The sequence below is a fragment of the Amblyomma maculatum genome, unplaced genomic scaffold (genome assembly GCF_055883805.1).
Source record: "Amblyomma maculatum isolate TAMU_Amacu unplaced genomic scaffold, ASM5588380v1 scaffold_13, whole genome shotgun sequence".
Lineage (NCBI taxonomy): Eukaryota > Metazoa > Arthropoda > Arachnida > Ixodida > Ixodidae > Amblyomma > Amblyomma maculatum.
The window spans coordinates 3014712-3041845 of record NW_028146738.1 but is presented as its reverse complement, the minus strand read 5'-3'; the positions used below and the strand labels follow the sequence as shown (position 1 = coordinate 3041845).

The window sequence follows — 27134 nt, the reverse complement described above, 5'->3', positions numbered from 1 at the left end:
TTTTGCAGAGAGGTTTTGGGTTTGGGGGGCACGTCTCAAAGCGACAAAGCGGCTCCAGCTATAAAAGATTTAGTGGAAGGCTCCAAGACTTTCGATCATCTGGGGCACGGTGGCTGCTTTTCGCCTCCATCGAAAAGCTGCTACCGAGCACCACCGAGCAAAGAGCACCCTAACCACCGCGGCGGGGTTGCAGAAAAGTAAACAAATATAATAAATGCGCATATTGTAACATGATTATGTCTCCTACTTTTTCACAAAATGTTAGTCATACAGTTCAAAGTCTGAAGGCGCTTCATAAGATCAGACGTCATTTAATTCAAACAATAAATTATTTAGCAAACAATACATTTATTATGTAATAAGGCCGTCCTCGAAACTACTGTATTCCCCAACATGGCGGGTTGAAGGAGGCCCGAGAACTGGCTTCCACCTGCATTGAAAAAGGGTATTACATTTAGACAAACACCCGATTCGAGTAGAAAGTTAACAACAATGATTAACTGCTTTCTGGGAGACGAAGTTGTCTTTTTTTCTAACATCCCGGTAGTTGTTTATTAGGCAACATGATTCTGCCTTTCTGGTGGTTTGGTTTGGGTTTTTTTTTTCTGAAAAAGGAGGGTGTATGTATACACCTAAAGTGTAAGGGTCATTCAATAGTCAGGCAACTTTCAGTTATGACATCTGGAGGCACACACTTCTTTGGCACAATACAGCACACCTAAGCTAGCTGATAAGCATTGCAGCATCGTACGTATTCATGGCTAACAACCCTTGCCACTGCTGCTAGTGTGCCTCTGTCTCCATGGGAACAAAAAACAATAATTTCGGTTTGCACTACAAGATTACTAGCAAATATAATCGGAAACGTCTCTGAGCCTGTGCCCGAGCCCTGTAGGAGGACTGGGACTGTGGGTCCTTGCAGGCAGGCGATTTCTTCCAGTTATCCTTAGAGACAACTGGGGAAGAAGACCCTACAAAATGAACCGAGCTACATGACGGATATGCTCAGCACCTTCCATTTTTTCGACGTTCAAAAGTGTCGTTGTTCTGCTCTCTCAGCATAGCCCTGCAGTTGCCTATAAGTTAATGGAGATATTCGATCTAGTGACTAGCCACCTGTGCCATTTTACTCATTCATCGCATGTGCAGTGGTATCAAGTATATGGTGCTTTATTTATAAATTCATGACTAGCATTGCCTTTGCCCCCCCCCCCCCCCCAACACAGAAATCATTAAAAAATTTAACTAAGTCTGCCTGGTCAATTTCAGAATTCACTTCCTCCTTTCAAACCTTTGCATAATTTATTTCATTTATTCTCCATACCCTCAAATGACGAGGCATTATGGAGGGCATTTGGAAAACATAAAACAAAAGGTGTAAGCGATATGGTAAGCAGTATATAAGACGGTTGTGATTACTGATCTCGAGCCGGGCATCTCGAAGAGTGAAGTTGAATGGGCCTTAGCCAGCCTTGCTAAGAACAAAGCTAGTGGAATTGATAGCATTCCAGCTGAGTTGCTTCAAAACCTCAACCATGACGATGCTGAATAACATTGTGTATACATTTGTCAGCAAATTTGGACAACCCTGCAGTGGCCACAGGATTGGAGGAGGTCAGTTTACATCCCCATTCCAAAGAAAGGCAGTGCTAAAGATTGTTCCAACTACCGCACGATCGCGCTTATTTCGCATGCTAGCAAGGTGAAGTTGAATATCCTCCAAGGTAGGCTGCAGCAGTATGTGGATTGCGAGCTTCTGGACGTGCAAGCTGGGTTTCGCAAGGGCAGAGGAACTAGAGACCAGATTGCCAACCTTCGCTGGATCACGGAAAAAGCAAGAGAGTTCCAGAAACACATCTACTTCTGCTTTATTGATTATGCGAAAGCGTTTGACTGCGTAGATCACAACAGATTGTGGCACATTCTCCAAGAGATGGGAGTTCCAATTCACCTCATCTGTCTCCTCAGGAACCTGTGTGAAGGGCAAGATGCCACAGTCAGATCTGGGCATGGTCTTACTGATTGGTTTCCGATTGAGAAAGGAGTGAGACAAGGCTGCATACTGTCACCCAGCCTATTTAACCTATATGCCGAGTGCATCATGATGAAGGCCAAGTCTGGACGAGTCTTCAGCTGGAGTGAAGATTGCTCGGAAATGTATCAACAACCTTAGATATGCGAATGATACCACTTTAATGGCAGAAAGTGAAGTGGGACTCAAAAGACTTCTAATGCGCGTACAAGAAGAGAGTGAGAAGTTTGGGCTTAAACTGAACCTTAAAAAGACAAAGATCATGGCGTCTTGCTCTATCAAGTCCTGCAGCATCAAGGGACAAGAAGTGGAAGCTGTGACAGATTTTTTCATCTTGGGCTCCAAGATTAACCCAGAAGGAGACTGCAGCCATAAAATTAGGGGACGCCTGCTTCTGGGAAACACAGCCATGGCTAGCCTTAACCGCCTAGTAAAGAGCAGAGACATTACACTGCCAACCAAGATCCGTATAACTCGTGCTATGGTCTTTCCAGTTGTGATGTATGGATGCGAGAGTTGGACTGTGAAGAAGGCTGACCGCAGAAGAATTGACGCGTTTGAATTGTGGTGCTGGCGGAGACTCTTGAGAGTTCCTTGGATGGCCAGAAGATCAAATCGGTCAACATTGTAGACCATAAACCCTGACTGCTCATTGGAGGATCAAATTCTAAGGTTAAAGCTCAGCTACTTTGGTCATCTGATGAGAAGAGAGGAATCGCTGGAGAAATATATATTTGATGTTAGGAAAGGATGAGGGTCACCGGAGAAGGGGTAGGCAGCGAACGCGATGGTTAGATGGCATCCTCGATGAAGTTATGTGATGTTAGGAAGATAGAGACCGGAAAGCGTGGCGTGATATGGTCCATAGAGTCACGAAGAGTCGGACACGACTGAACGACTAAATTTAACTGAAGCAGCAAGTACGCATAGATAACCCTAGAGATAACTGGGAAAAAAGGCCCGACAAAATGAACCGAACTACATGACAGATATGTATGGCACCTTCCATTTTTTCGACGTTCAAAAGTGTCGTTGCTCTGCTCTCTCAGCATAGCCCTGCAGTTACCTATTAGTTGGCGGAGCTGTTCGATCTAGTTACTAGCCACCTTTGTTATTTTACTCATTCATCACACGTGCAGTAGTTTCAAGTATATGGTGCTTTTTTATCTATTTGTGACTAGCATTGCCTTCGGCATCACAGAAATCATTAAAAATTTACCTAAGTCTGTCTGGTCAATTTCAGAATTCACTTCCTCCTTTCGAACTTTTGCGTAATTTATTTTTATTTATTTATTCTCCATACCCTCAAGCAACGAGGCATTTTGAGGGGATTGGGGAAACATAAAACAAATGAAAAATGTATAAGAAAGCGGCAAGTACACATAGTTAACCTTCGAGAAAAATACAAATGTTCAAGGACAGAAGAAAATATTACACATAACTGACAAATGTATCACAAAGCTGAAAAAACAGTAATGAAGAGAAAATCCGATACAAGAACACCTAACACGTGACGTTGCATAAAATGACCCTCATCAGAGATAGACAATAATCAGCATAATCTGTCCAGCAAGCCAGGGCTGCTTGAAGGTGGTTCCACTCTATTGATGCGCGAGAAATAAAACTACACTAAAACCTCGCTAATTTGAACTTGACTTATCAGAAATCTCGTGTAATTTGAAGGTTTTCAGTGGTCCCACATTTTCTATGAAAATTTTACTGCATAAACTGAACAGTCCGCGCGCCTCAACTCTGTTAATTTGTCGGTTCTGACTGTGGCCTCAGCAGCGCGCATCCCGGAGGCTAGAATCAGTTTTCAGAGATGCCGCTAGGTGCCACTAGCACCAATAGGTCTTTCCGCGTTTCCATTGTACCTTTGCCTACCCTTTGCTATGCAGTCGTCGCATGGTCCGGTCTCATCGTCTTCGCCGCATTTCAACCTGTTCTGTGCCCTGAGTGGATGTGTATGTGCTTTGCTCTTCGTTTCCGACCATGTGAGGAGTTTCTTAGAAGAAAATTGTCTTCGCCACATTTCAGCCTGTTCTATGTCCGCAGTGGACGTGTATGTACTGTGCTCTTTGTTTCCGACCACGTGCGCGGAGGTTCTGAGAAGAAAATGCCCAAGCATAAAGCCTTCACTCTATGCCAAAAGGTGTGCTTGATTGAAGAGGCAGACAAATGGACGAGTCCAAAACGCAGCTGGCAGAAAAACACAACGTGCCTTTATTAACCCTTTCGACTATCTTGAATAAAAAGCGAAGGCTCTCGAAGCTTACGAAAAGACCCATTCGGTGAAGTGGACAAGAATTCGCTTTCCAACCTACCGGATGTTGAAGGTGCTCTACTGAAATGGCTACAGCACGCAAATGCAGCGCACCTACCTGTTAACGGCACGCTGCTATGCAAAAAGGCCAATGAGCTCACCCTGCGGCTAGGCCATGAAGAATTTAGGTGCAGCAACGGCCGGTTGTGCTGATTTAAAGACCGTAACAACCTCACATTTATGACAGTGTGCGGCAGAAGTGGGAGTGTTGACACAACCGTTGTCGAGCAATGGAAGACACATACACGGCTCAACTGCTTCAAGAGTATGCAGAAGATATCTAAAATTTAGACGAAGCTGCATTGTTCTACAAAATGCTTCGAACAAATATGTTTGCACCAAAACATGCAGTTGTCAGTGAAAAAAAACAACCGAAGGACACGATAACCGTACTGTTCAGGGCGAATATGTCCGGCAATCATAAGCTCATACTGCTAATCATTGGGAAAGCGGCAAAGCCTCGGTGCTTCAAAAATGCCTGACTCCCTTCCAAGGACGATATGCTCTATGAAAGCAACCAAAAAACCTGGATGACAGCAGCGCTTTTCGAGGAGTATGTGCGCAACCTCGACCACAAATTTGCTGCATTGGGACGGCAAGTTGTTTTCATTGTGGAAAACTGCCTAGCCCACGGTGATATTCAGAATTTGGAGGCGATTAAGGTTATCTTACTGCCACCGAATGTGACTGCAGCATCTCGGCACATGGACCAATGAATCATCCTGCATGCAAGGAAGATTTATTGTTATCGTCTGTTGAAAAGAATCCTTCTCTGCTATGACAATGGCAAGCAGTATTCTGTATCTTTTAGGTGACATTTGTTTAATTGCGTACGCCTGAAAGCAAGTAAAGGGCAATCTGATTTAGCGTTGTTTCAAGCACGCTGGATTTTCTGAGAAGATGCCGGTTTGCCCAATGAAGAGAGTGACGATTGCAATGACTTGTCTCATACCGATAGTATATTAGACAATGAAGGGGAAGCACTCTGTGTGCGGATGAACGACATCGCTGAAAACAACGGCGGCTGCAATTTCATGGACTACATGAATGCAGAATGTGATGTGCAAATGTCATATGCGGACTTCGAAAGAGATCACTGACAGAGGACATTCCGACGACGATGATCCTGATGCTGAACAAGCCCATGCACGGGCTTTAGCTGCTGTCGTAGAGTCGCAAAACGTTGTGGGGATACACGAATATCTCACTGACATGCATCTGCCTTGCATGTCATCTTGTTTTTTGTCAGCTGTGCGTGGCACCTAATAACTGCTGACAATGTTTACAGTAAAAGGTGCCTGGCTGCCTTTGCAATGCACCAAGAAAGCACTAAATTTCTTTGTCACGAGGGAACCAAGTTAAACAGTGACACTGGTCTTTGCTTCCACTGAGCGTAGTTGCAATCCAAAGAACAGTAAAAAAAGTAAATACATTTGCAAGAAGGCTATTTCATCAACAAAACAATTTATATTACTTTAACTACTATGATTCCCCCCTCTCTCATATGATTTCTAGTAAACACTACAAATGTAGCATATTACATACACTCGATGCAAACTCAACTAGTAACTCCCCCCTCCTATTCTTGGAACCAATGCCATAGTCACCTACTGCCAGGCCTTCTGCCTGCTTTTTCCCTACCTTGGCATTGAAGTCGCCCATTAGTACAGTATACTGCGTCTTTAATTTTTTTTTTAGTGGTAAGTACAGTGGTGGCGTAGCGGTAAAACATCCGCCTCGCACGCAAGAGATGCAAAAAGACCGAGGTTCAAATTCCAGTGCCGCACGATTCTCCACCAGAAAAAAAAAAGAAATCCGCATGTCGATGGAATTGCATAAACAGGTTTGGGGTGCAACCATGCCGGTGAACACCTCCGGCAACGCACTCCCTCACCAGAACAGGAGTTCACCACCCTGGCGCAGTAATTGGCCGCAACTTCTCATGATTAGTTCCATAAAACCCCAGACATTTACCTGTTCTTTTTTTCCTTTTCTTTTTTCCCATTTATTTGTGGTAGCATACCTCCAAGGCCACAGTGTACCTTTTTTTTATTTTCTTCATTTCTTATGGAGTCGACAAGCTGGAGGGGTAAATGTAGGGGTCAAAACAATTTTTTCATTCAAGAGCTGTCCCTCTTTGCAACAAAATCACAACATTCAAATAACAGACATACCCCAAAACAGTACAGGTCTCGGCTTGCTCAGCATTGAAAATCTATATTAAGCATATCGCAGCAGACCGCATGGTGCAGATGGGGTGACTGAAGAGGATCTCTTCAGTGCTCTATTTGTGGGCTAGAAGGTTTGGTTTGGTTTGTGGGGTTTAACGTCCCAAAGCGACTCATGCTACGAGAGACACCTTAGTAGAAGACCCCGCGAGTTTCGACCACCTGAGATTCTTTAACGTGCACAGACATCATACAGCACATGAACGCCTTGCCTTTCAGCTCCACCGAAAAGCAGCTGCCGAGGCCAGGATTTAATCCCGCATCATTGGGAACATTAGTCGAGCGCTGTAACCCCTGCGCCACCCCGGCGGGGTCATTTGTGAGCTAAAAGATGTGAGGTACAGGGTTATGAGAGTAAATGGAGGTAATGAAAGGTGTGATGACAGGCAGCCTAAGAATGAGGTGAGATGCACGAGGAAGGAGGAATTAGATGTCGGGACAGATACGAGTGCTGCACTTACTGCGCGGTGTGCATGGCAACCCATCAAGATAAGTATGCAGCGGACTTACACCCAAGAATGGACATGCTGCTGTTAGGACGTCTCGTGTTAACGTCGCCCAAATAAATGAGCTCCACCCCCAAAGGATCAGCAAAGCGAAAATTTGCATCCAGCCAACAGTATGTAGCTACATTTCGGCCATAACACTATTCTCACCCAATTAAAACAGTATACATGTCTCTTGAAGGGTGTTGATTTGCACTACATTTTTTTTTTGCTGGTACATTTTCTTGTGCTGGTTAAAAACTGCAAATAATTTCACACACAAGAGGTATGTTTAGATAAATTATGAAAATTTTGTCTTTTGTTTGGAGAAAGCATTGTAAGTAAATATTATATCCCGTGAAGAATCTTTATATCTTTCAATAGCACTGAGTCACGGAGGACTGCAATAAGGCATAAATGAGCACTCTAGAAAAATTTGGATGAAAGTTACGACTTGTCAAACTTGCCAAGGAAAAATGACATTTCGGTGATTAAGATGAATGCTTTTGATTATTCCAAATATTTTGGCAAAAAAAAACTCCTTTAACCCTTTGAGTGTCAAATATCCTGAAAAACTACAGCACCTGTGTCAATTTTTTTTTTTTTGTGCGATATGCGTTTAGCGCAGTACCCGTACTGCAAAAATGCCACAGGACGGAATGCGGCCACAGTACCCATACGGCAAAAACAGTCAAATGGTTAAAGTAAGTAACACTGCATGTGCGTTTATCTTTTCAGCGATAATTTATGGCAACAGGTGATACAGAGCCGGAGATACCGCTTCAAAATGCTGACTTTCAAAAATGAAGTTTGAAATCTGGAAAGAAAATAACGTTTTAGGAAGATTTTTCAAGCACCGCGGCTAACAGCAACTTATTAAAGTGAGTTACAAATGGTTTCTGGTGTGGATGCACCATTTCCCATCAAGATAATTTTGGGCTTGGCACAGCTAGGATCCCGCCAGCACTCGAGCAGGAACACCTATGACACTCACCTGTCCATACTGAAGCCTCCCGCGAGTGTCAACTACACCGAGCATGTTGCGGGCATAGTCCACGGGCACCGCGATGCCGATCTTGTACCGGAGGCCCGCTGAAAATTTTATAGAACAAAAACAGCAGGGCTCACCACAACCACGCCGACACTGCTATCACGTCAATGACCAGACTCACACGCACATAGTAATAGCTCAGTTGGTTATGTACAAATAAATATGTACACTTTAATTCATCTATTTCCACTCCTGTTAGTGTTTCATCTGGCCTTCCGCAAGGTTTCATTTTAGGTCTGCTTTTTTTCTTATCATATATTATCGACCTTCCATGTGTATCTGTAAAGATTCGTCTTTACGCTGATGACTGCATCTTAATACACCACTTGACTATGAAATACTTAACGACTCATTTGCAAATTTTTGTAGATGGTGCAAGGAATGGCAAATGAATATTTATTTCTCTAAAACCGTTTCCATGTCATTTTCTAGATGCCCATCTCCATCACATTTCACTTAGTTTTCACAGTCAAGATTTAGAACGAGTCACGGAATACAAATACCAATTCTCTCATGACATCTCATGGTCCAAATGCATTGACATCATATGTAACAAAGCTTTTAAACGTCTCAGATACCTCCATCGTACACTGCGTAAAGCCCCAAAGGATACCAAACTGCTCATATATAAAACACTTATCCGTCCTACTCTTGATTCAGGCTGTATTGTATGGAACCCTTCTACGAAATCCGATATCAAAAAATTAAAATCAGTTCAAAAGAAATCAGTACGCTTCATCTTTCACAACTATGGCAGAGATTTTTCCCCTTCCTCCCATTATACAGATTTAGGTCTCACAGCCCTATCATCTCGCCGTCAAATAGAATGTTTGAAGTTTTTGCACATACTCGTTGCTTCTAAGTGCCTTCTATCACTAAATAATTATTTGAACATTGCGAAGCCTTCCATAACTAAGTTCCCATAGCCTGAATCTCATCACTTTCTTTTCCCGCACTGGGGCATTCAAACACAGCTTCTTTCCTCTGACCATTTACCTCTAGAATTGGCTGCCTGGAAACGTCCACTCACTACCAATTGAAGAATTTTTGACAGCCATTGCTTCCTAGTGCCATTTTTTATTTTATTTTTTCTTTAATTTTATATGTTTGTATTTTCTTGATACACGCCATTGCTTCATAGTGCCATTTTTATTTTATTTTCTTGATACACTTTTCTTCGTTTGCCCACTCCTGCCATAGCCTCATCGAGGCTGCAGTATGTACAGATAAATAAATAAGGATTAATGTCCTAAATCGACCCACACTATGAGAGATGCTGCAGTAGAGGGCTTCAGAGTAATTTCATCAACCTGGAGATTTTTAGCATGCATTGACATCGCACAGCACACGAATGCTACTTCGTTCTGCCTCTGTCAAAATGCAGCCACCAGCGGTCGGATTTGAATCTGGGTACTCCCGTACAGTAGTCTGGCATCGTAATCACTGCACCACCACATCGCATATAATAGGTAAACTTGCATAAACATGCTCGGTTATCACTAACTACAGTTCCAAGCCAGGGTTACAACCACTGGCCTTGGTGGCATATAAAGTTTAGTGGTGCCAAGGTTAGGGGGTACACTTAAACCCACTTATAACGTTATTGAAGTGCCACAGAAATATGATTGTTATAACCAAATAACCAAACCACAAGAAATTGTTTACTCCCTAGAATCCCATGATCATGCCATGAACACTTCAATCACATAAGCATCCTCTGCACAGGTGGGGTGCTCACAATTTTCTGTAGAAACCTAGGGAGAATTATAAATTTCAATTTGTGAATGTGTTAACCCCTCCCAGCCTTCCTTCATCAACTTATTTGTGACTTCAGAGTGCACACTCCTCCCATGCAAACTGCTCATTGTCAGTTTTTTCTCATAATGCCAGTTTGTCAGTTGTACACAGACGAAGGAACTGGACAAATGCTGAGGTTAAGCGCAATCTACCAACTGAAGTTTTATTTCTTAGGATAGGAAAAAAAGTCTTTTATCTCTTCTCAAAATATCTATTTCCCAGCAGGAAAGGGCTACGGAAGGGGCGCTAACGTAATCGCCTTCTTTGCCAGAAACCATCCGAAAGGCCTCAATAACCTCACTCTTTTTCTTTTCTGTTGCCCGCGGCAAAATAACCGCGTTTTGGAAATGTGGGCTGCACTCAAGTGTCAGGCAATGGTTCGGCAAGTTTTCCGCACCCTGCAGAGAATGACATTTCCTCCTGTGCTCCAAAAGCCTTTCATTGACGTATCGCCCAGTTTGCCCCACATAGCACTTGCCGCAAGAGAGGGGAATTTTGTAAACTAACCCCTTAGAGCATGGAACAAAAGGCGAAACATGATTAATGCCGCACACACTTTTCTCATCTGCACATTCTTCCTGGTTAACTTTTTTGCAGATGCCTTTAAACATTAAAGGAGCTAAAAAAACAACCTTCACATCAAACCTCTGCCCAATCTTCTTCAGCCGGTGCGAAATGTCATACACACAAGGAAGGACCGCGATAGCCTTATTCCCATCAGTTTGCTTCGGAGGCGAATGTTCTTGGTGTATTCTTAAGTTTCTTAGGCAAGTTTCAGCAACGCCAATTAGAAGCCTTAAGGGGTATCCAGACGAACCAAGCTGGCCCATTTGGTGAAGCAAGCTGTTTTCCATTTTATCATCACATGACTTAGTGAGGGCCTGCTTGCAACTAGCCTAGTCCCAAGCCCTTCTTCACTGTCAGTTTTTTTTTTCTTTTTTGACAATGCACTCTCCAGCATGCTCTCTTTGATCAAGACAGCTGTTAAATTTAGCTTTTCATTTCCACAATACAATGGAAGCCACCCTGATGTGATGAAAGTCGCAAAAGATGGCGACACACAAGCACACATAAGGAAAAGGGCTCAAAGCTCCGCTGACCAAGTTTACTGCTATGATTGTACAGGACCAGGCATACAAGGGGGAAATTGTGGGGTGCACATCACTGCAAGATGTGCACCAGTGAAAGTTTGTAGGCCGCAGCGGTCTCCCTCGACTAGCAGAGAGGTTTATAGTATAGTGTGATCCATAATTCGTCACCGTGACCAGATTCCTTCAATACCATTTATGGTCATGAAACTTCTCCATCACTCTGTGGAAGAATGGTACGGTATGGTACGCTGCCAAAAGCGGCCGCATGGAGATGCTGGCATTGACTGAGATGCATGCTTTACAGCCAGTGGAGGAGGCAGCCTTGCTTTGTGACGTGAGCAAGTATTTTCTTAATCTGGTGTAAAAAAATTCATTGTGCTGAAATATGCGAATGCTTATGTCGTGAGAATGATGCCATCATCTTGTGAGGGGCTGCCACTCCAGCTACAAGAGCAACGACAAAAAGGTATCTTTTTTTCCGTTTCCCATCGGATGCCTAACTGCGGCAAAAAGTGGCGACGCCCCATTTCGAGAAAATAAGTTGCTGGCTTCTCATCTGATGCCCAAATGTGTGTTTGTGAGAAGCATTTCTACACCACAGACATCAACCGGTACGAGTTTGCAGTGAATAGGGAGGTTGCATCGCTGCAACGTGACCAACCGAAGCTGAAGCCTGACGCTGTTTAGAGAATATCTGAGGGGCTTCCGCGGTATTTCACCAACACTAAACCATTTTCTCGGCCATCTCCAAAGCGACGTTGTATTGCATCAGATGTCAGCATTGCCGTTTATGCTTCCAATACCCCATACACAAGTAGCCTGGCAAACAACGATTCTGATAATGCAGCCAGAGTACATGCAGGTAAAGGACGTGATAAAGCCTGGAAAACTGTCAAGATGTTGCGCAATCCAGGATGCGCAAACTTAAATTGGTACTCCACAAGACGAGCGCCAGCAGAAGCCTGCTAAAGCAACAGCAGGTGCGAAAAAAATGAGAAATCTAGTTGACAGTTTTCAAAAGCTTTAGCAGCGTAAAAGAATAATTTTCGACCAATGCTTGATGAAGGCTAGTACCGTATTTTCCGGTGTATAAGTCGCGCCTTTTTTTCTGAATTTTAGGTCGGTGCGTCTTATAGAACTGTGCGACTTATATAAGGACAAAATTGGATCCATGTCTTACATATCCAGCGGATGATGATGATCTGGTGATTACGCCCTTCGCAACGGATGGGCATCTCGAAATGCCCAGACCGGGAAAAAGAAACTAGAAAAAAAACTAGAATGTACCAAAAAAAAAAGCCACGAGGTAGAACGTAGAACCATGGTAGAATTGACCTTGGTAGAACCAGAACATACACATTGCGCCACCACGCGGCGTGCACAGTAACTGCATCTCAAAATAAAATGAAAGTAATGCCAAATGTTCCAAAGAAACAAAATGAAGCTTATGCATTTTTGTAAAAAATGTTTGCGAAAAGGGGAAAATGTAGTTATTTTGAAAATGTTGCACTATAAATAACAAGTTTCAATGAGGCACTTTTGTTGGCGTCACTTCCGTCCACCACAGCGTCTTTCTTTGGCCGTTTTTGCTTTGCTACGTGCTTCGCGTGTGTCGGGTTGGTCGGGATCTTGTCACGCATCCTTCCTAGCCATGACGCCTCCTGCGAAGCCAAGTCGTCGAAGTTACGACGCGAAGTTCAAGCTCCGTGTTGTTGAATTTGCACGCGATCACGGAAATCGGGCTGCAGAGAGGCATTTCGAGGTCAGTGAAAAATTGGTCGGGCACTGGCTCAAAGCCACCAGTGTGCTCGAGACAATGAAGGGAACAAAGAAGGCGAACCGCGGCAAGAAAGCTCGCTGGCCGGAGCTGGAGAATCGCCTGCGTACATGGGTCTTAGAACAGCAAGCCGAAGGCAGGGGCCTGTCAACTGTGCAGCTCCGGCTAAAGGCGAAAACCTTGGCAGCCGAGACAAATGCTGCTGGATTCAAGGGCGGTCCGTCGTGGTGTTTCCGCTTTATGCGGCGGCATAAGCTTGTAATGAGAGAGCGCACTACAATGTGCCACAAGCTGCCTGATGATGATCAGGAGCAACTGGACAACTTCAGCACTTTTGTGAAAAAAGAAATTGAATCGAAGAATATTAGCGCGAGCCACATCATCAACATGGATGAAGTCCCGCTGACTTTTGACATTCCACTTGGGAGAAGTGTCGCTGAGAAAAGCGAAAAAACTGTTACAGTGAGAACAACAGGGCATGAAAAGTCTCATTTTACCGTTGTTCTCGCCTGTTGTGCGGATGGAACGAAGCTACCACCTATGCTTATTTTTAAGCGCAAGACTCTGCCCAAGGACCCCTTTCCTCCCAGTGTGGTGATACAGGCAAACGCAAAGGGATGGATGGACAAGGAAATGATGAGTACCTGGCTCGACCAGAGTTTTTCACATCGCCCCGATGGATTTTTTCACGTGAAGCAAGGAATGCTGGTGATGGACAGCATGCGGGCGTACATCACCGATTTTATAAAAAAAAGATAAAAACAAAAAAATGCATTCCAGTCATCATACCCGGCGGCATGACGAAGATGCTTCAACCGCTTGACATTTCTGTCAATCGAAGTTTTAAAGCGGGTTCTGCGACGCTTGTGGCAATCCTGGATATCAGAGGAAGAGCACAGCTTCACAAAAACTGGACGCATGAGATGTGCAACTTTTGGTGAAGTAGCAGAATGGGTGAGCAAGGCATGGAACTCGATTTCGGCAAAAACTATTGTAGCAGGGTTTGGCAAGGCTGGGTTGGTTCCGTTCGTGAGTGATGAAGCTAGCAAAGTGGACAGCAGCGAGTCTGAAGATGATGACAGTGACATGCCTGTGGAGCTGCCATCTGAAGTAGCTGCATTATTTGAAAAGTAACTCGGAGGACGATGACTTCGATGGCTTTGCCTAAACGCCGTCATGTAAGCTGCTGTTTTGCGCATTGCTCATGCTGTCACTGTCAAAATAAAATTTTTTGAAAAGCACTGTCTTGATTTCGGAAGGCACAAGTGAGCACTGCCTAACCCGGGATGCATACAGAAGCGCGGCTGCTGCAATTGTGTTCTTTAGTCGCAGATCACTACCTCATCTGCAACAAGCTTTTATATCGCTTTCTAGTGGGGGGGGGGCGTCTTATACACAGGTGCGACGTATGTTTTTTTTTTTTTCAATGCCATTTGGAGGGGGGTGCGATTTATACAAAGGTGCGACTTATAGACTGGAAAATACGGTACAAAGACTGCAAAAGCTGTGCAGTATGTGCAAACAGTACTCTTTATTGCCTTGGACAACAACCAATATGAAACTTGTGCGTTCACTGTGCACTGGCTCAACATTTAGTTACACATTCAACCTTCCATTGAAATCACACGATTACTGCGGAGCACTCCGAAGGTTAAAACATGATTAAAGCTATGGCTAGGACAGGCAGGCACAGAAGTAGTGCGAACAACCCAAGCGTGGAGCGAATCTAGCGAGCACCACCTGCTAACGCAGCCGCTGCCTTACCGCGTGTATGCAGGAGTAACACGTATGTTTCAGGTTAAAGAACACACCACACCTTTCAGCACAGTTTCAGTGTCGCATTATAAGCATGAAGTACCTACACCACAGCCAATCACGGCTGAAGAATAGGCTGTGGCTCTGCCGGCAGTGCTTTTCCTATAACCATCAGGCAGACCACTATTATGGACCTGCAGCGGATACTGGAAAATCGTGATCAATTTCGCTTAATGTAATGAGAAGAGGAAATAACTGCATGGGTGTGAATGAAAGTGTCCCAGGTGCAACCGTATCGTACACCACCGGTGGGGTCTCCTGACACCTCGATCGGCGATGGCGCCCCTGGCAGCCGTTCTTGTCTTGAGCGGCAGTTTCATGACAGAGTATTGAAGGACTCTGCCGTGGCACACTACTGTGTGTGGCCAGTACATACGTGCTCACTTGTCCTGGTGCAACAGATCTATATACTGACTTCCAGTATGTGCGCCATCTATGGAGTCAAGGGGATCTGGGCATGCGCAGTGGAACGTGCGGTGGCAGATGATGACAACTGATTGCTGTACATTAAAACATTCTGTGATGAAGGTTGACGGTGGACATAATGAAGATGCCATCCATTAACAACTAGCAAGATTGTGGGCCCTCCTGTAACAGGGCTACTGACACTGCTTTCACTTCTTTGGTCCAAAAGAGAGATGTGATTGGCAGGACCCTCTTTAAAAGCAAGGGCTGGAAGGTCACATTGCTTGTTTATGCGACATGGATGTTGGTGTAAGTGAGAAGGGGAGAAAGCAGGTGCATACTAATTCATCCCAACAGAGTAAAGTGATGCCTAACATGTACGAATGAGGAAATGTGTGCAAAGAAGCAGAATGCTTGTGACATGTGGACGCATGTTTGTGCATGAGGCACCGCTCCGACAAATACCCGGGGTTACGCCCTCGTGAAATACGCAAGTTATTACGGGCAGTGCACTTTACATCTCAAAAGACACTTTACGCTGCACAGTGCTAAATGAGAGAGCAGAGTGCCCTTGCAGATGAGAAATTGGCAACTGTGTAAAATATTTAAAAAGAAATACTATGCGCACTTCCAGGTCTAAAGTTCAGAATACTGCTCTCTAATATAGCACAGCACAAAAAATGACTAACATTTGATATCGTGCCATCAAAGGGAGACTGCATATCAATAAACATCATAAACAACTGAAAATGTCTTCGTCACAGTGCCAGAACAGTGCTCAATTTGGAAGTTGCATACATATTTATATTGTGTTTTTGTTGTGATCTCTTGCTTGTCGCTATCATAAAACAATTACTCATAAGAATACATACACAACACGTATGTCAACTTGTATGCATATCATATTACTTAAGACATTCTGTGATGAAGAAATTGCTGCCCGTAAGGCTACAGACGGCCCTCAGTTTATTCTGTGAACATACTCTCACTCGAGTGCACTTATGTTACATTGTTTAACCAAGGCAGAGTGCACTTTTTGTGAGTAACACTCCCCACAAAGGCGCTTTAGTTTACGGACTTAAAAGGGCTATTACTAAACATGACTGCAACCAGCATTTCGAAAAGCATCAGCTCTCAGTGAAACTGAAATCCCCACAACCGTAAATATGTAGCCTACTTTGAATTTTAAAATACCACTCGCAATACTTCTATATGCTCCTCTGATCAATTTTCAGTTGCACGATATTCATTTTCGAATTTTCAGATTATTCTTATATTCAACTTCGTACCTTCGTAATCCATTTCCTTTTTTCATATTTTACACCTTCATACTACCCAAGCTGTGTTTGATTAGCTACTTTTCGCCTCTCCACTCTTCTTGTGTGAGTACTAACAACGTATTCTCTTCACACTCACCTTTCATACTTTTCCTTTGCATACCCCTCCCAAAATATCTCATGTGCATCAGTTTAGCAGTTAAGGTAAAAATGAAGTAACTAAGCCTCGTGGAGACCAATTAAAAACTAAACCCCTACCTGCTGGTATTTGTAAGACTGGTTGAACCACATCGTAGCTGGCCACTCAATTATGCAGTCCATCTGGTATATGGGCTCTTCGTAGAGGTTCTTCACCACCTTCTTGTATACATCACTGAGCACAAATGTTGCTTCAACCTTATGCAGGGGTGCCTGCTGCAAAAAGAATGCCCGGTAGGCCGTAAGACGGCAGTCGCGACTCTCTTCCTCGTCCGAGACGAGCCACGACAGCTCGAGCTTCAGCTGTGACAGTGTTCTGCACAAGCAACAAAAAATCACAACACAAAATTGAGTGAGGAGCAACTTCAAACTGGTCAGCCAAACTGTCATCCTTTATAGAGACACCAAAGAAAGACTGAAGCTGCAGCTGACAAACAGGCTGCTGTCACAGAAAGCGGTGATTAGTTAGGCTAGGTAATGTGAAAAAGAGACAGCGTCATCACCTGCCACCACCACTTTTTACAAGAAACTACGATCACATTACAGCAGTTTTTTTCATTTCAGATCTCTGATGCAAGGTCACTGCATCATTTCAAAATGATGACAGAGATCACAGGTTTGGATCAAGTTGCGGAAACGAAAACAAAGTATTCAATTTTTAAGCATAATTTAAGTTCCACAAAACTCTATAACATCAATTTCTTCTGTTTTTTATTTTGCCATGAGTTCAAAACAAATTTAGTGAAGTTGCCCTGAGTGCCAAATTAATAACTGAAACTATGAGTCTTGATGCCTTTAGCCCACTGTGTAAAAGCAGAAAGCTCTTTGAAAAAATAACAGCGCGAACAACGGGGATGAAGGCTAGAGAAACACAGAACAAGCATCCCTGTTGTTTGCTGTATTATTATTTTTTTTTAAATGTATCACCAACTCACCCGCCTAGCTATTGTGCAGAAAGGTCACCACAACCATGCGCAGCAGAAATATTCTTTTTAAAAGTGCCGTTATCTCAGTTCTCAGTCATTTCTGGACACTGCATTTAACATGGTCACAGACATTAAATATATTTGCCAGTGCTTGGCAGAACAATGGCAGTGAAAGCTGGATCAGTTTGGAAATTCAGCACCAGTACAAGAGCTGTTATAATGCGTGCATAATTGTAACAGCACCACATGGCATGCAACTGAATTGCTCGTGTACTGTACCTAGCGGATTACACGTAAGCCTATATACTGTATATGAAAAGCCCTAAAAACATGACAGCTCACACAAAGTCAGGCCAAACTCGCCTCCTCTCTTATTTACTCTTAGCATGCCTTGAACAATGTCATCATCCTCATCATCAGTCGGAATATACCAAGTGCAGAGCGAAGGCCTCTCTCATATTCCTCCAACTGACCCGGTCCTGTGCTGCCTTCGTCCACTTGACACCCCCCCAAACTTCTCAACCCCATCCACCCACCTAACTTTCTGCTGCCCCCTGCTACGCATTTCATCCCTCGGAATTCAATTTTTGCCATGCTTATCCACAGCAGCGGAAATGGAACGTTATGCGTTACCATAATCGTCACATAGAAGGTGATCAGCGGGAATGGGAGCTTGTAATAACTCTCTTACATAAAGTCCTCGTTAAAGGGACGTCGTGACGTTCGCAGACCACTAATTCTAGCCGGCCGATATAGTTTTTTATACCTTCCTGATCCCCCAAAGCCCAATCATAATGGCAAAATCATAGCGCATAATATTTAATCCACTTTTATGATCAGCGTTTTGGCACCGATGTGAGCGGCACACGACGGCGAAGTTCGTTAACGGATATGACGTTTCCTTCTCTGGGGCGGTGCTTTGCTGATTGGTTGGCCATGCACTTTAGATTTTACATTCGAATGTTCAAGTTACTATGCAGAAAACAAATAAATGGTGTTAGAGTTCCGCGTGTGTTCGTGGAGTGCTTGCAAAGATAGGTACTGTAAACTCAGATAAACGCGGTGTTGTCAACAAGCGCTATGGAGCGTCTGCTTGCTGTGATGATGGTGAAGGTGGCTTTGCCCTTCGTAGCGGGTCGCCGCTGCCTTCTGGAGCGGCAGAGGCAAAAATTTAAACAAAACAAAGAAGAATAAAAACGTCCGCCAATACGGTGTCCAGGCTCTACGGTCCCCAGTACACAGGTCACTACCACAGGCTCCTCAAATCCCAAGGCTGCTGATAGCATTCGGATCTCTGAGGTCGGCAAAATCGCTGGACAAGACAAAATCACGTGGTTGATCGTTTCTGCCGACGCCCCACAAATGGCGCTAGTTGTGTCGAAATCGCTCGTGAAGCATGTTCGCTTCCCTGCCCATGGTAGGCTTCGCCTTAGCTCGTGTACGCCATTCTCCCGTCTTCCTTTCGCACTCGTTCTCGAACTTTCGCACAAGTAGCGCTCGAGTGATCCGTGACAGCAGCAGTGATGGACGCCGGCGGAACACCAAAACGGCGAAGCGTTTGCTGACCGTCGGGTCCACCTCGTTGACACTGAACCATGAACGATATGTGGGCACTACACTTAGATGGCAAAGGTGGTTTGGAGCAGCATTGGTGGGCTAGGCTAACTTTGAGCAGACCAAGGGAGCAGACGAAGAAGCCGGTCCATAAAGGTGTGCTTTGCCGCGTCGTTACCATGGTAACGACGCTGCCAAAAAGTGCGGCTGCAGGTTGGGTTGGACAGGCAACCATAGTGGATAGCTTCCGATACGTCAGCAGAAAGCTGCGTTTCTGATAGGTTCCGCCAAAGTCTAGCGCTGGGTGAGCGAAATGGGAGTGGGGCTCCCTCTCGCACCAGCTCAGACGCGCTGTTTTTTTTCTTGTATTTAGAATTTTATAAACCTAATAATTCTCATTTCCGTGCGCCGATTTTTGTAATTCTTTTTTTTACTGACATCATCACGGTGCAAAGAACCTAGAGGTTGGTTGGAAGGATGGATGGATGGAAACAACTTTATTTAATAGAAAAAAAAAAGTCTTTCAGGGTGGTCCCTTAATAGTCCAGTAGTCCACAGGCTTTTGCTTCACATAGAGCCCGATCTACCAGCCATTTCTGACCGGCGGGTTGAGCTGTCCGCAAAGCAGCCTCCCAGGAAGAAAAGGTGGGATGGGGAATGAGGGGCACTGCCTGGGGGGAAGGACATTCCCACAGGTAGTGGAAAAGTGAGGATTTTGGCTCGCCACAGGTGTCGCAGTGAGGGGGCAAGCCAGGGTGAAGGCATGAGAGACGGTAGGGGGAAATGAAACAATCAGTCTGCAATTGTCGCCATGTAGCACTTGATAAGGGTGACAAGCTGCTGTGGGGTGGTGGCAGTGTCATGCGCTTGTATTTGTAGAATGTGGTGATTACCGGCCTTACGCACGTCACTGTACCCCTTTAGCTAACCAGCAAACAAAATTCAGAAAAACTAAAGATGTCTCATGTGCTCCTTCGCATCTACTACAGCAAGTGAGGTAATGATTCCACCCACATTTTTCAGATATTCAGATCAGATATTCTTTATTTCTCTTTCAAAAAATGAAAGAAGGAACTGCGACAAAAGGCGGTTAGGCCTGACGGGGTCACAGTTCCCCATACAGTTCACAGCGGCGCGCAACACGGAAAACAAACGATAACAGAACATTACAGCAAACGTGGTAATTAATCATACTGGAGTAAAACCTAAAAAAAAGGAACAGTGTACACTGTACACTCAAAAGAAACAACAGCATATGGCACACAAAACACGGAAAGGAAAAAAAAAAAATTGTACAGTAACATAACATGATGAAAATTTGCATTTGTCAAATACAAAACCAGACTAAACAATTATTCCACTTCGGAGAGTATCAACTGCTTTTTTATTTCTCTTTTAAATCTGCGTTTAGAGAGATTGAACATTGAACATAGGGATGGGTTTTTGAGAATAGTTGGAATCTGGTAATTAAGCTTCTGTTTACCGTAATTTGTCCTTGTTTTTGGGACGAGGTTTCTGTGTTGTCTGAGAGGGTATTTAGTAGGAAATCGATTAGGAGAGACGGAGAAAAGCCTATTGCTATGGATATGTTGTAACAAGCGGTATGTGTAGACTCGGTTAGCTTGAAGTAGATTGTTTTTGGTATAGAGGTGATGTTGGTAAGTGTTCCGGTCTTCCATGATAACCCTCAATAGCCCGGAGTGCCTTTTTTTGCAGAATCAAAAGCTTGTGATAATTGCTATTTGTTGTGGTGCCCCACACCAGTGCACAATAAGATAACTTAGAAAAAAATAGAGCATAATACATAGATACTTTTAATGAAACAGGTAAAAGGTCACTGGTCCTGTAGAGACAGCCAACAGTTCTGCTAAGATCTGTGGCAAGTTTAGAAATATGTGTATTCCAGGATAGGTGTTCATTGAACCAGACACCGAGAAACTTCTGAGTGGTTACCTGCTGTATTTGTTTGTTAGCATACCTTATATCAAGTGAGTAATGGATTGGGGCGTTGATAGGTCTGAAAATAATATAACTAGTCTTGGACAAGTTTAAGCTAAATCGATTTGCCTGCATCCAAGCGTGCAATTTTACCATGTAGTCATTTACAGTAGTTTCTAAATCTGGCAGAGTTCGGGCTGTGAAAAATATATTCGTATCATCAGCATACATGACCAAATCAGGTGAATCAGGTATGTTACAAACATCATTTATGTAAACTAAAAATAAAAGTGGGCCTAAAATAGATCCCTGCGGCACACCTTGAGTAACACACAAGAAATCTGAAACAAAATTATTGCATTTGACATATTGAGGTCTGTTGCTCAAGTAACTTCTAAGCAGGCTCAAGGAAGTACCTCGTATTCCATATCTAGTTAGTTTGCCTAAAAGAATTTCATGCTGCACGCAATCAAAAGCCTTTCGGAGGTCCAAGAACAAACCAAGTGTATATGCTCGGGACTCAATGTTGTCAATAACTTTCTCTTTAACAGCAAGTAAGGCTTGTTCAGTCGATCTATTCTTTAAGAAACCATACTGGGACGGGTTAATTATATTATGAGCACTGAAGAACTTTTCCATTCTGCTGTGAATGGCTCCTTCGAATACCTTAGAAAATACAGATAATACGGAAATTGGTCGATAATTCGTAACATCATTTCTATTTCCTCCTTTATATACTGGGCACACCCGGGCTATTTTTAGTTCATCTGGAAACACACCGCTGGTGAAGGTTAGATTTATAATATAAGCTAGAACGTCGCAAATTGATACCGATACATACTTTAACGGTATGGCTTTGATGCCGTCATGGCCGGCGGAAACATTGTTTTTTATTTTACCAATATAAAGAGCTACTTCTTGTGGAACCACAGGCAACAGCACAATAGAATTAGATAAAGGTTCAATGAGGTCACGCATGGAGGGGTTTGATAAAGATTGATCAAAAGTGGGTTTACCAGCTTCAATGAAAAAGTGGTTTATGGTGTTTACTATATCAGTTCCACTGGTCTTGGAATCAGATATAAGAATTTCTGCGTTATCTCTGCACTTCTGCTTGTTTAGTAATTCGTTTATCTCATGCCAAACTTTCTTGCGGTCGTTATATATTCTCGAGAAGCGTTCTATATAGTAAGCCGTTTTTGCTGCCTTGAGGTCTTTGATTAATTTATTTCGGAATTTCTTGAACTCAGTTTGGAAGTAGAACTGCACCTAAAATAAAAATGAGGCAACCGAACACATCACATCAAGAATTACGAGCCATTACAATTACAAGCCGACACATCTTACAGCATTTGATTTTACTGGTAAGCAAGAAAAACACTGGAAGAACAATGTCTTCCTGTTCTAAATGCGAAATCGCTTCTCCTGTTGAACCTTGCATGGGTGTTTCTTATATAAATGAAGCTACAGGCAATTATCAAGGATAAGAACTGCAGGCATACAGAGAAAAGAACCTTAAATCTCCTCCTCACCTGTAAAAGAGCTCTATGCACGTTACGCTGTGCTGGAAAAACAGCTACTTTTAAACTTTAGGCGCATCTCAACAGAATGGTTCTTCCGAAGATCACTCTTAGGCAAGCCTATGTTCACATCTCAACTGTCTGGATTTTGAAAACAAAGAAACGGATAAGGTGTTTAGCTCCAGTCCCTGCGACTTCAACACTTTACTTGAGATGACCGTATGTGGCATTCGTATATACAGCGAGGTTGACTTCAGACACGGTAGTTGTGCAAAAAAACACACACATGACTGGGTACAGATTAAGTGCGAGCACAACAAATTTTCCCTCCTTGTCGGCCTTCATCAGATATAGGTCTTGCTTCCTGAAGAAATGAACCACAGCTACCATTCTTGTTGCATCCTTGCCAAAGAAGGCTTGACAACAGGTCTCGACAGAGCATCTTTGCCTTCTTAAAGGCCCCTCTGCTGATTTTCAAAACCTGTTTTTGTAGCCACTCTTCGATGCACCTCCATGACGCAAGGAGGCACAAATGTGAAAACATTTTAAAAATTCCAAGCTTATGCTTTCAGAACTATTGCTCCTGTGCTTTATTTATGTCAGGTTGCCTTGACACAGTTGTTATTGCACTAATGTTATAAAACATTTTAATTCTCCAACCATGCTCTAAACTTCATTTCTGCACTTAAAAAAAAAAGTATTGGGCTTCTAAGTGCTTTCAGGCAGAAGACTTATTTGCCCCCCCCTTTCTGTACAAAGGTTCTTAAAGGAAATTCACATTGTCTTTCTGTGAAGCAAAATTTCTCTTCACCAGTGCACACAACACTACATGCAAGAAATTAAGTAGAGCAGCAAACCAGGAGAACACTCGTTTATCCGTCTACTGCATGCAGATATGAAAAAAGCACTAGGCAATAATATGCAATTCAGAAGCATCAAATATTAAACGATGCAAGGGTGTATGGCATCCCAGAATGCATGTGTGATCAGAATGTGTTGTGTGTTGTTGATTTGCATACAGTGAGATGGATACAAAAGTGTCAGGCTCACGTTCGGACAATACTTCTTTTATTATTGCAATACAAACATGTTTGCATCTATAGCAATGCAAAGCCAGCTTGAACAGTTTTGCGTATGCAATAACATTTTTCAGTCACTGCGACTCGCCGCAACAGCTTTTCGACGAAATGGATGACTTGAAACACGTGGGCGAGCCGCACATACACGAAGAAAAATTAGGAACATATTGAACGGATTACACTCTTAACCCCAAAACTTATCATTCCAAACTGGCACGTACCTCTAAGAACAAATGCCCGCCAGTTTATGCAATGGAATTAGACCTAAGCTAACCACCGGTGCAGTTTGACAGAACAGCTAGCAGACGACAGTCATGAAGATGCACGCGATCGGGCCACACAAGTCTGATCACGCATTCAGCAAATCGTCGAAGTGTCCAGAACAGCATCATGTTGTAGAAAGATATTCATGGCTGAAAACCGTACCACATGAATGAACATAGCCATCAACAGTAAAGTGACCTGTGCTGCATAAGCACGAACTGGGCCGAGTGCTTCGACCGACTATCGGCAGCCACGAGACGTACTCGACATAGCGCCAGCATGCGAATGCGATGGTGTGCGGGAATGTAGGTCGTCATCAGGAAAAAAACAACAACGCTAGACCGTATACAGCAAGACAACTTACGCAACAACGAATTCATTACAGCACGCAGCATACGGGAAGCAAATCTGTCTCGCCTTACCTTTCGAGTCCACCCATTAGCCGCCACTATTTCCACAACTGCCGTCGTTTTCGTTGTGACACGTAGATGGAATGCGCAAACGTGTACACGTAGTGCAGCACCTTTCGCGCGCAAGGTGCACGCGCAACACGCTGAGGCGTGGCTGAGGTAACCGTCCTTGGAACAATGCGTATGACGTAAAGATCACGGCAACAAAACGACAAGCAAGAAACAGTCACCACCACTGCAAGACGCAAGAGATATGCTGTAAACGTTGGTTTTTCTTTCGTTATTCGTTAGCGGGTTTTGAAGGCAGCCGGACAGCAGATCGCCTATGTTGGGTGACACAAATTTCACAGCATCCTACACCGGGGTGCGGCATTCCGTTTCCAGCCCAGATCAGAGCCGACACGATCATCATCATCGCCAAGACGTCCAATTACGTCGTTCCTTCGTTCTCGGTTGTCGGTGGTTGCCGTGGCAACAGATACGCTCCCAAATGCATATGGCGTCACGCATGTTCGCCGTTGCTGCAGTGTTCTGCCGTCGTGCTCACGGCATAGTTCACGGTCGTGAATCAGTTGCCTCGGCTGGAGGATGGGGCTCACTTGGCGTCGGCGTGCCAGCAACGATGCGCGCATCACAAACAGCATGCTTGCAACCTTCAGGGGGCCTCGTAATGTGAGAAGCAGTCACAAAAACGTTGCTAGAAATTTGAGAAATGCGAGTTTTCACTTTGACAACATAAATTTTGTGCGGGAATGACCACTATAGTGTACATCAGAAGCTTCCGATAATTCCTGCAACAAACATTGCTTTCGATGCGCCTACAGCTCGTTTTTCCACTACGTACTTCGATTTTAATTAGTAGCATCGTAAGAAACAGTTTGCTTCCCTTATGCCGCCATCGAGAGGGCAGACTCCCATGAGTTAGTCAAAATTGTGCATATTTAATTAAACTGTTTTGTGCTGCATCGTAAACAAACTTCCTGATATCCTAGCTATGCTTAAGAGGATATACTGGGCGTTGCCGAGGGCGTGCATACAATATCGAGAAAGACGGTAAAATGAGCACAGTGGTATATGTGTGCCGCGCAGTACTGCTGCAATAGTTCAGCATTGTTTTACCTTTGTATTTTATGTATTATCAATAGCTGCTGGCCAGGGGCAGCGCAACAATTCTGCTCGCGCTGATTGGGCTATCAAGGCATATTAATGAACAGCTTCAGTGCTGCAGAAACAGTGGTCATGTGTCGACTCATTCGGTCGCTTTGTGTATGCTCACAACTAAGGACGGGTAGATAAAGTTCAAGGTCGCGACACTTGTATCGATTGCCGGTTTTTCTAATACGCATGAGAACGTTGTCGGTTTTAAAGGTTAGTTGCTTGCTTCTGCAACACTGCCAATGTTTTGCTACAGATAGTAAGAATAAGCAGAGACCGCGGTTCTCAATGCACGCAATTTATGTAGCCATTAATTATTGCATGCCATGGCAGTAGTATGTGATGTGGTTTGCTGCTGTTCATGCTATGAAACCATGAATGACACATGCTCTCTCATTGCAGGAGACTGAGGTCACTTTGGTGGCAGTACTTTACCATCCATTCCATTGCATTTGATTGCACCATGGGGTTGTGGAGCGAAATGTAGGAAAGAAAGGGTGCTGCATTTGTCTGATAGTGCAGTGCTGTCTGAAGCTTATCATCTTGAGCATTCATATAAGCATGAACAGCCTTGCACTTCGTCAAATCTGTGGAATGCCTTTTGTGCTGGCATATAGCCTGCAGTACCACTCTGCAGATGCCACCAGAGTGCAGCTCTGCTGATCAATCATACTGATGTAGGTGTATGGGTCGTTGGATAAAAAAGAAATGCTGTTCAGTTCACAGCAGAAGAACACCTGCAGGGTGCCGCACTGACTTGCACATTACTCGAAAGCGCTCCTAAGTACCAGCATAATGCAAACACAAATACTCAGGTTTCCAACATTTGGAGGCAACACAGTTGTGAAATGTACTCGGGAAAATAAGTAATGTAGTAGAGTGAATGACATCACCACTTGTGCTCAGTTTCGCTCCATGTTGCAATACAAAGTAGTAGTTATCACAAGAAACTAGATACAAGGAATCTTACTAGAAATTGTTGGCATGAGGATTGTTCTGTGCCCTAATCTTTGCATATTGGAAACTTGGCATTACAAGTTTCTGTGATGTCATGTCCAAATGTTTCAATGGCACTGGTATCTTCCTTGTTTCACTACTGTGCAAGTTGTACAAGATTTTGTCTTATTTTGACTTCTAAAACAATTTGCAGATGGTCCACAATCCTTGTTGAAAATCTAAGGTTTGGTTTGGTTAGGTTTGTGGGGTGTAACGTCCCAAAGCAGCTCAGTCTATGAGAGACACTGTAGTGAAGGACTTCGCAAATTGTGACCACGTGGGGTTCTTCAACGTGCACTGACATTGCACAGCCCTTGGGCACCTAGCTTTTCGCCTCGATCGAAAAGCGGCCGCCCAGGCCGGGATGTGATCCCGCATCCTTGGGCACAGTAGTTGAGTGCTCTACCAGTTCACCACTCCAACAGGGTAAAAATATAAGGGTGCTGTCATTTCCTTCATACTGTTTCTATTGCAACATGTCGCACATCCTATTTTTTAAAGAGCACTCTTTCCCACATGGATGCCACTTCACAATGCCAAAGTAGGGCTAGGTTTCTGTGCTAAAGTATTAACGATTTCAACTGTGGAGGTATGTTTTGAAGTGCCCTTGTAATAACGTAAGCTTCACAGATCAATTCTAGAGGCTGCCACTTTGCAGCCTCTACTGAGCCAGAGAAACACTGAAGTTTGGCAACTCAAACTATACTGGTTGCATTGCTCTTGAAAGAAGGCAGCAGAGCAGGTAACAGCACAAAACATAAGAAGCACACACAAACACAAGGACAACACTGCACTGACAACTATATTGTCCCG

General features: G+C 43.9%; 1 protein-coding gene across 1 annotated transcript; it reads right to left on the bottom strand.

Annotated features, from left to right (window-relative positions):
* Window positions 1-272: 272 nt before the first annotated feature.
* Window positions 273-24507, bottom strand: LOC146172105 (uncharacterized). Its single transcript, XM_084585862.1, has 4 exons — window positions 24183-24507; window positions 16540-16795; window positions 8063-8160; window positions 273-430 (listed from the first exon to the last, which is right to left on the bottom strand). Exons 1-3 carry the CDS (start codon window positions 24197-24199, stop codon window positions 8095-8097), a joined length of 339 nt encoding a protein of 112 aa, XP_084441988.1. The 5' UTR covers window positions 24200-24507; the 3' UTR covers window positions 273-430; window positions 8063-8094.
* Window positions 24508-27134: the final 2627 nt, after the last annotated feature.

What these genes read in the sequence shown, in the direction of transcription:
- LOC146172105 (XM_084585862.1), bottom strand. An exon ending in AGTCTTACAAATACCAGCAG is followed by an intron (nt 8,161 to 16,539) that starts GTAGGGGTTTAG and finishes TAAAATTTTCAG; the next exon opens with CGGGCCTCCGGTACAAGATC.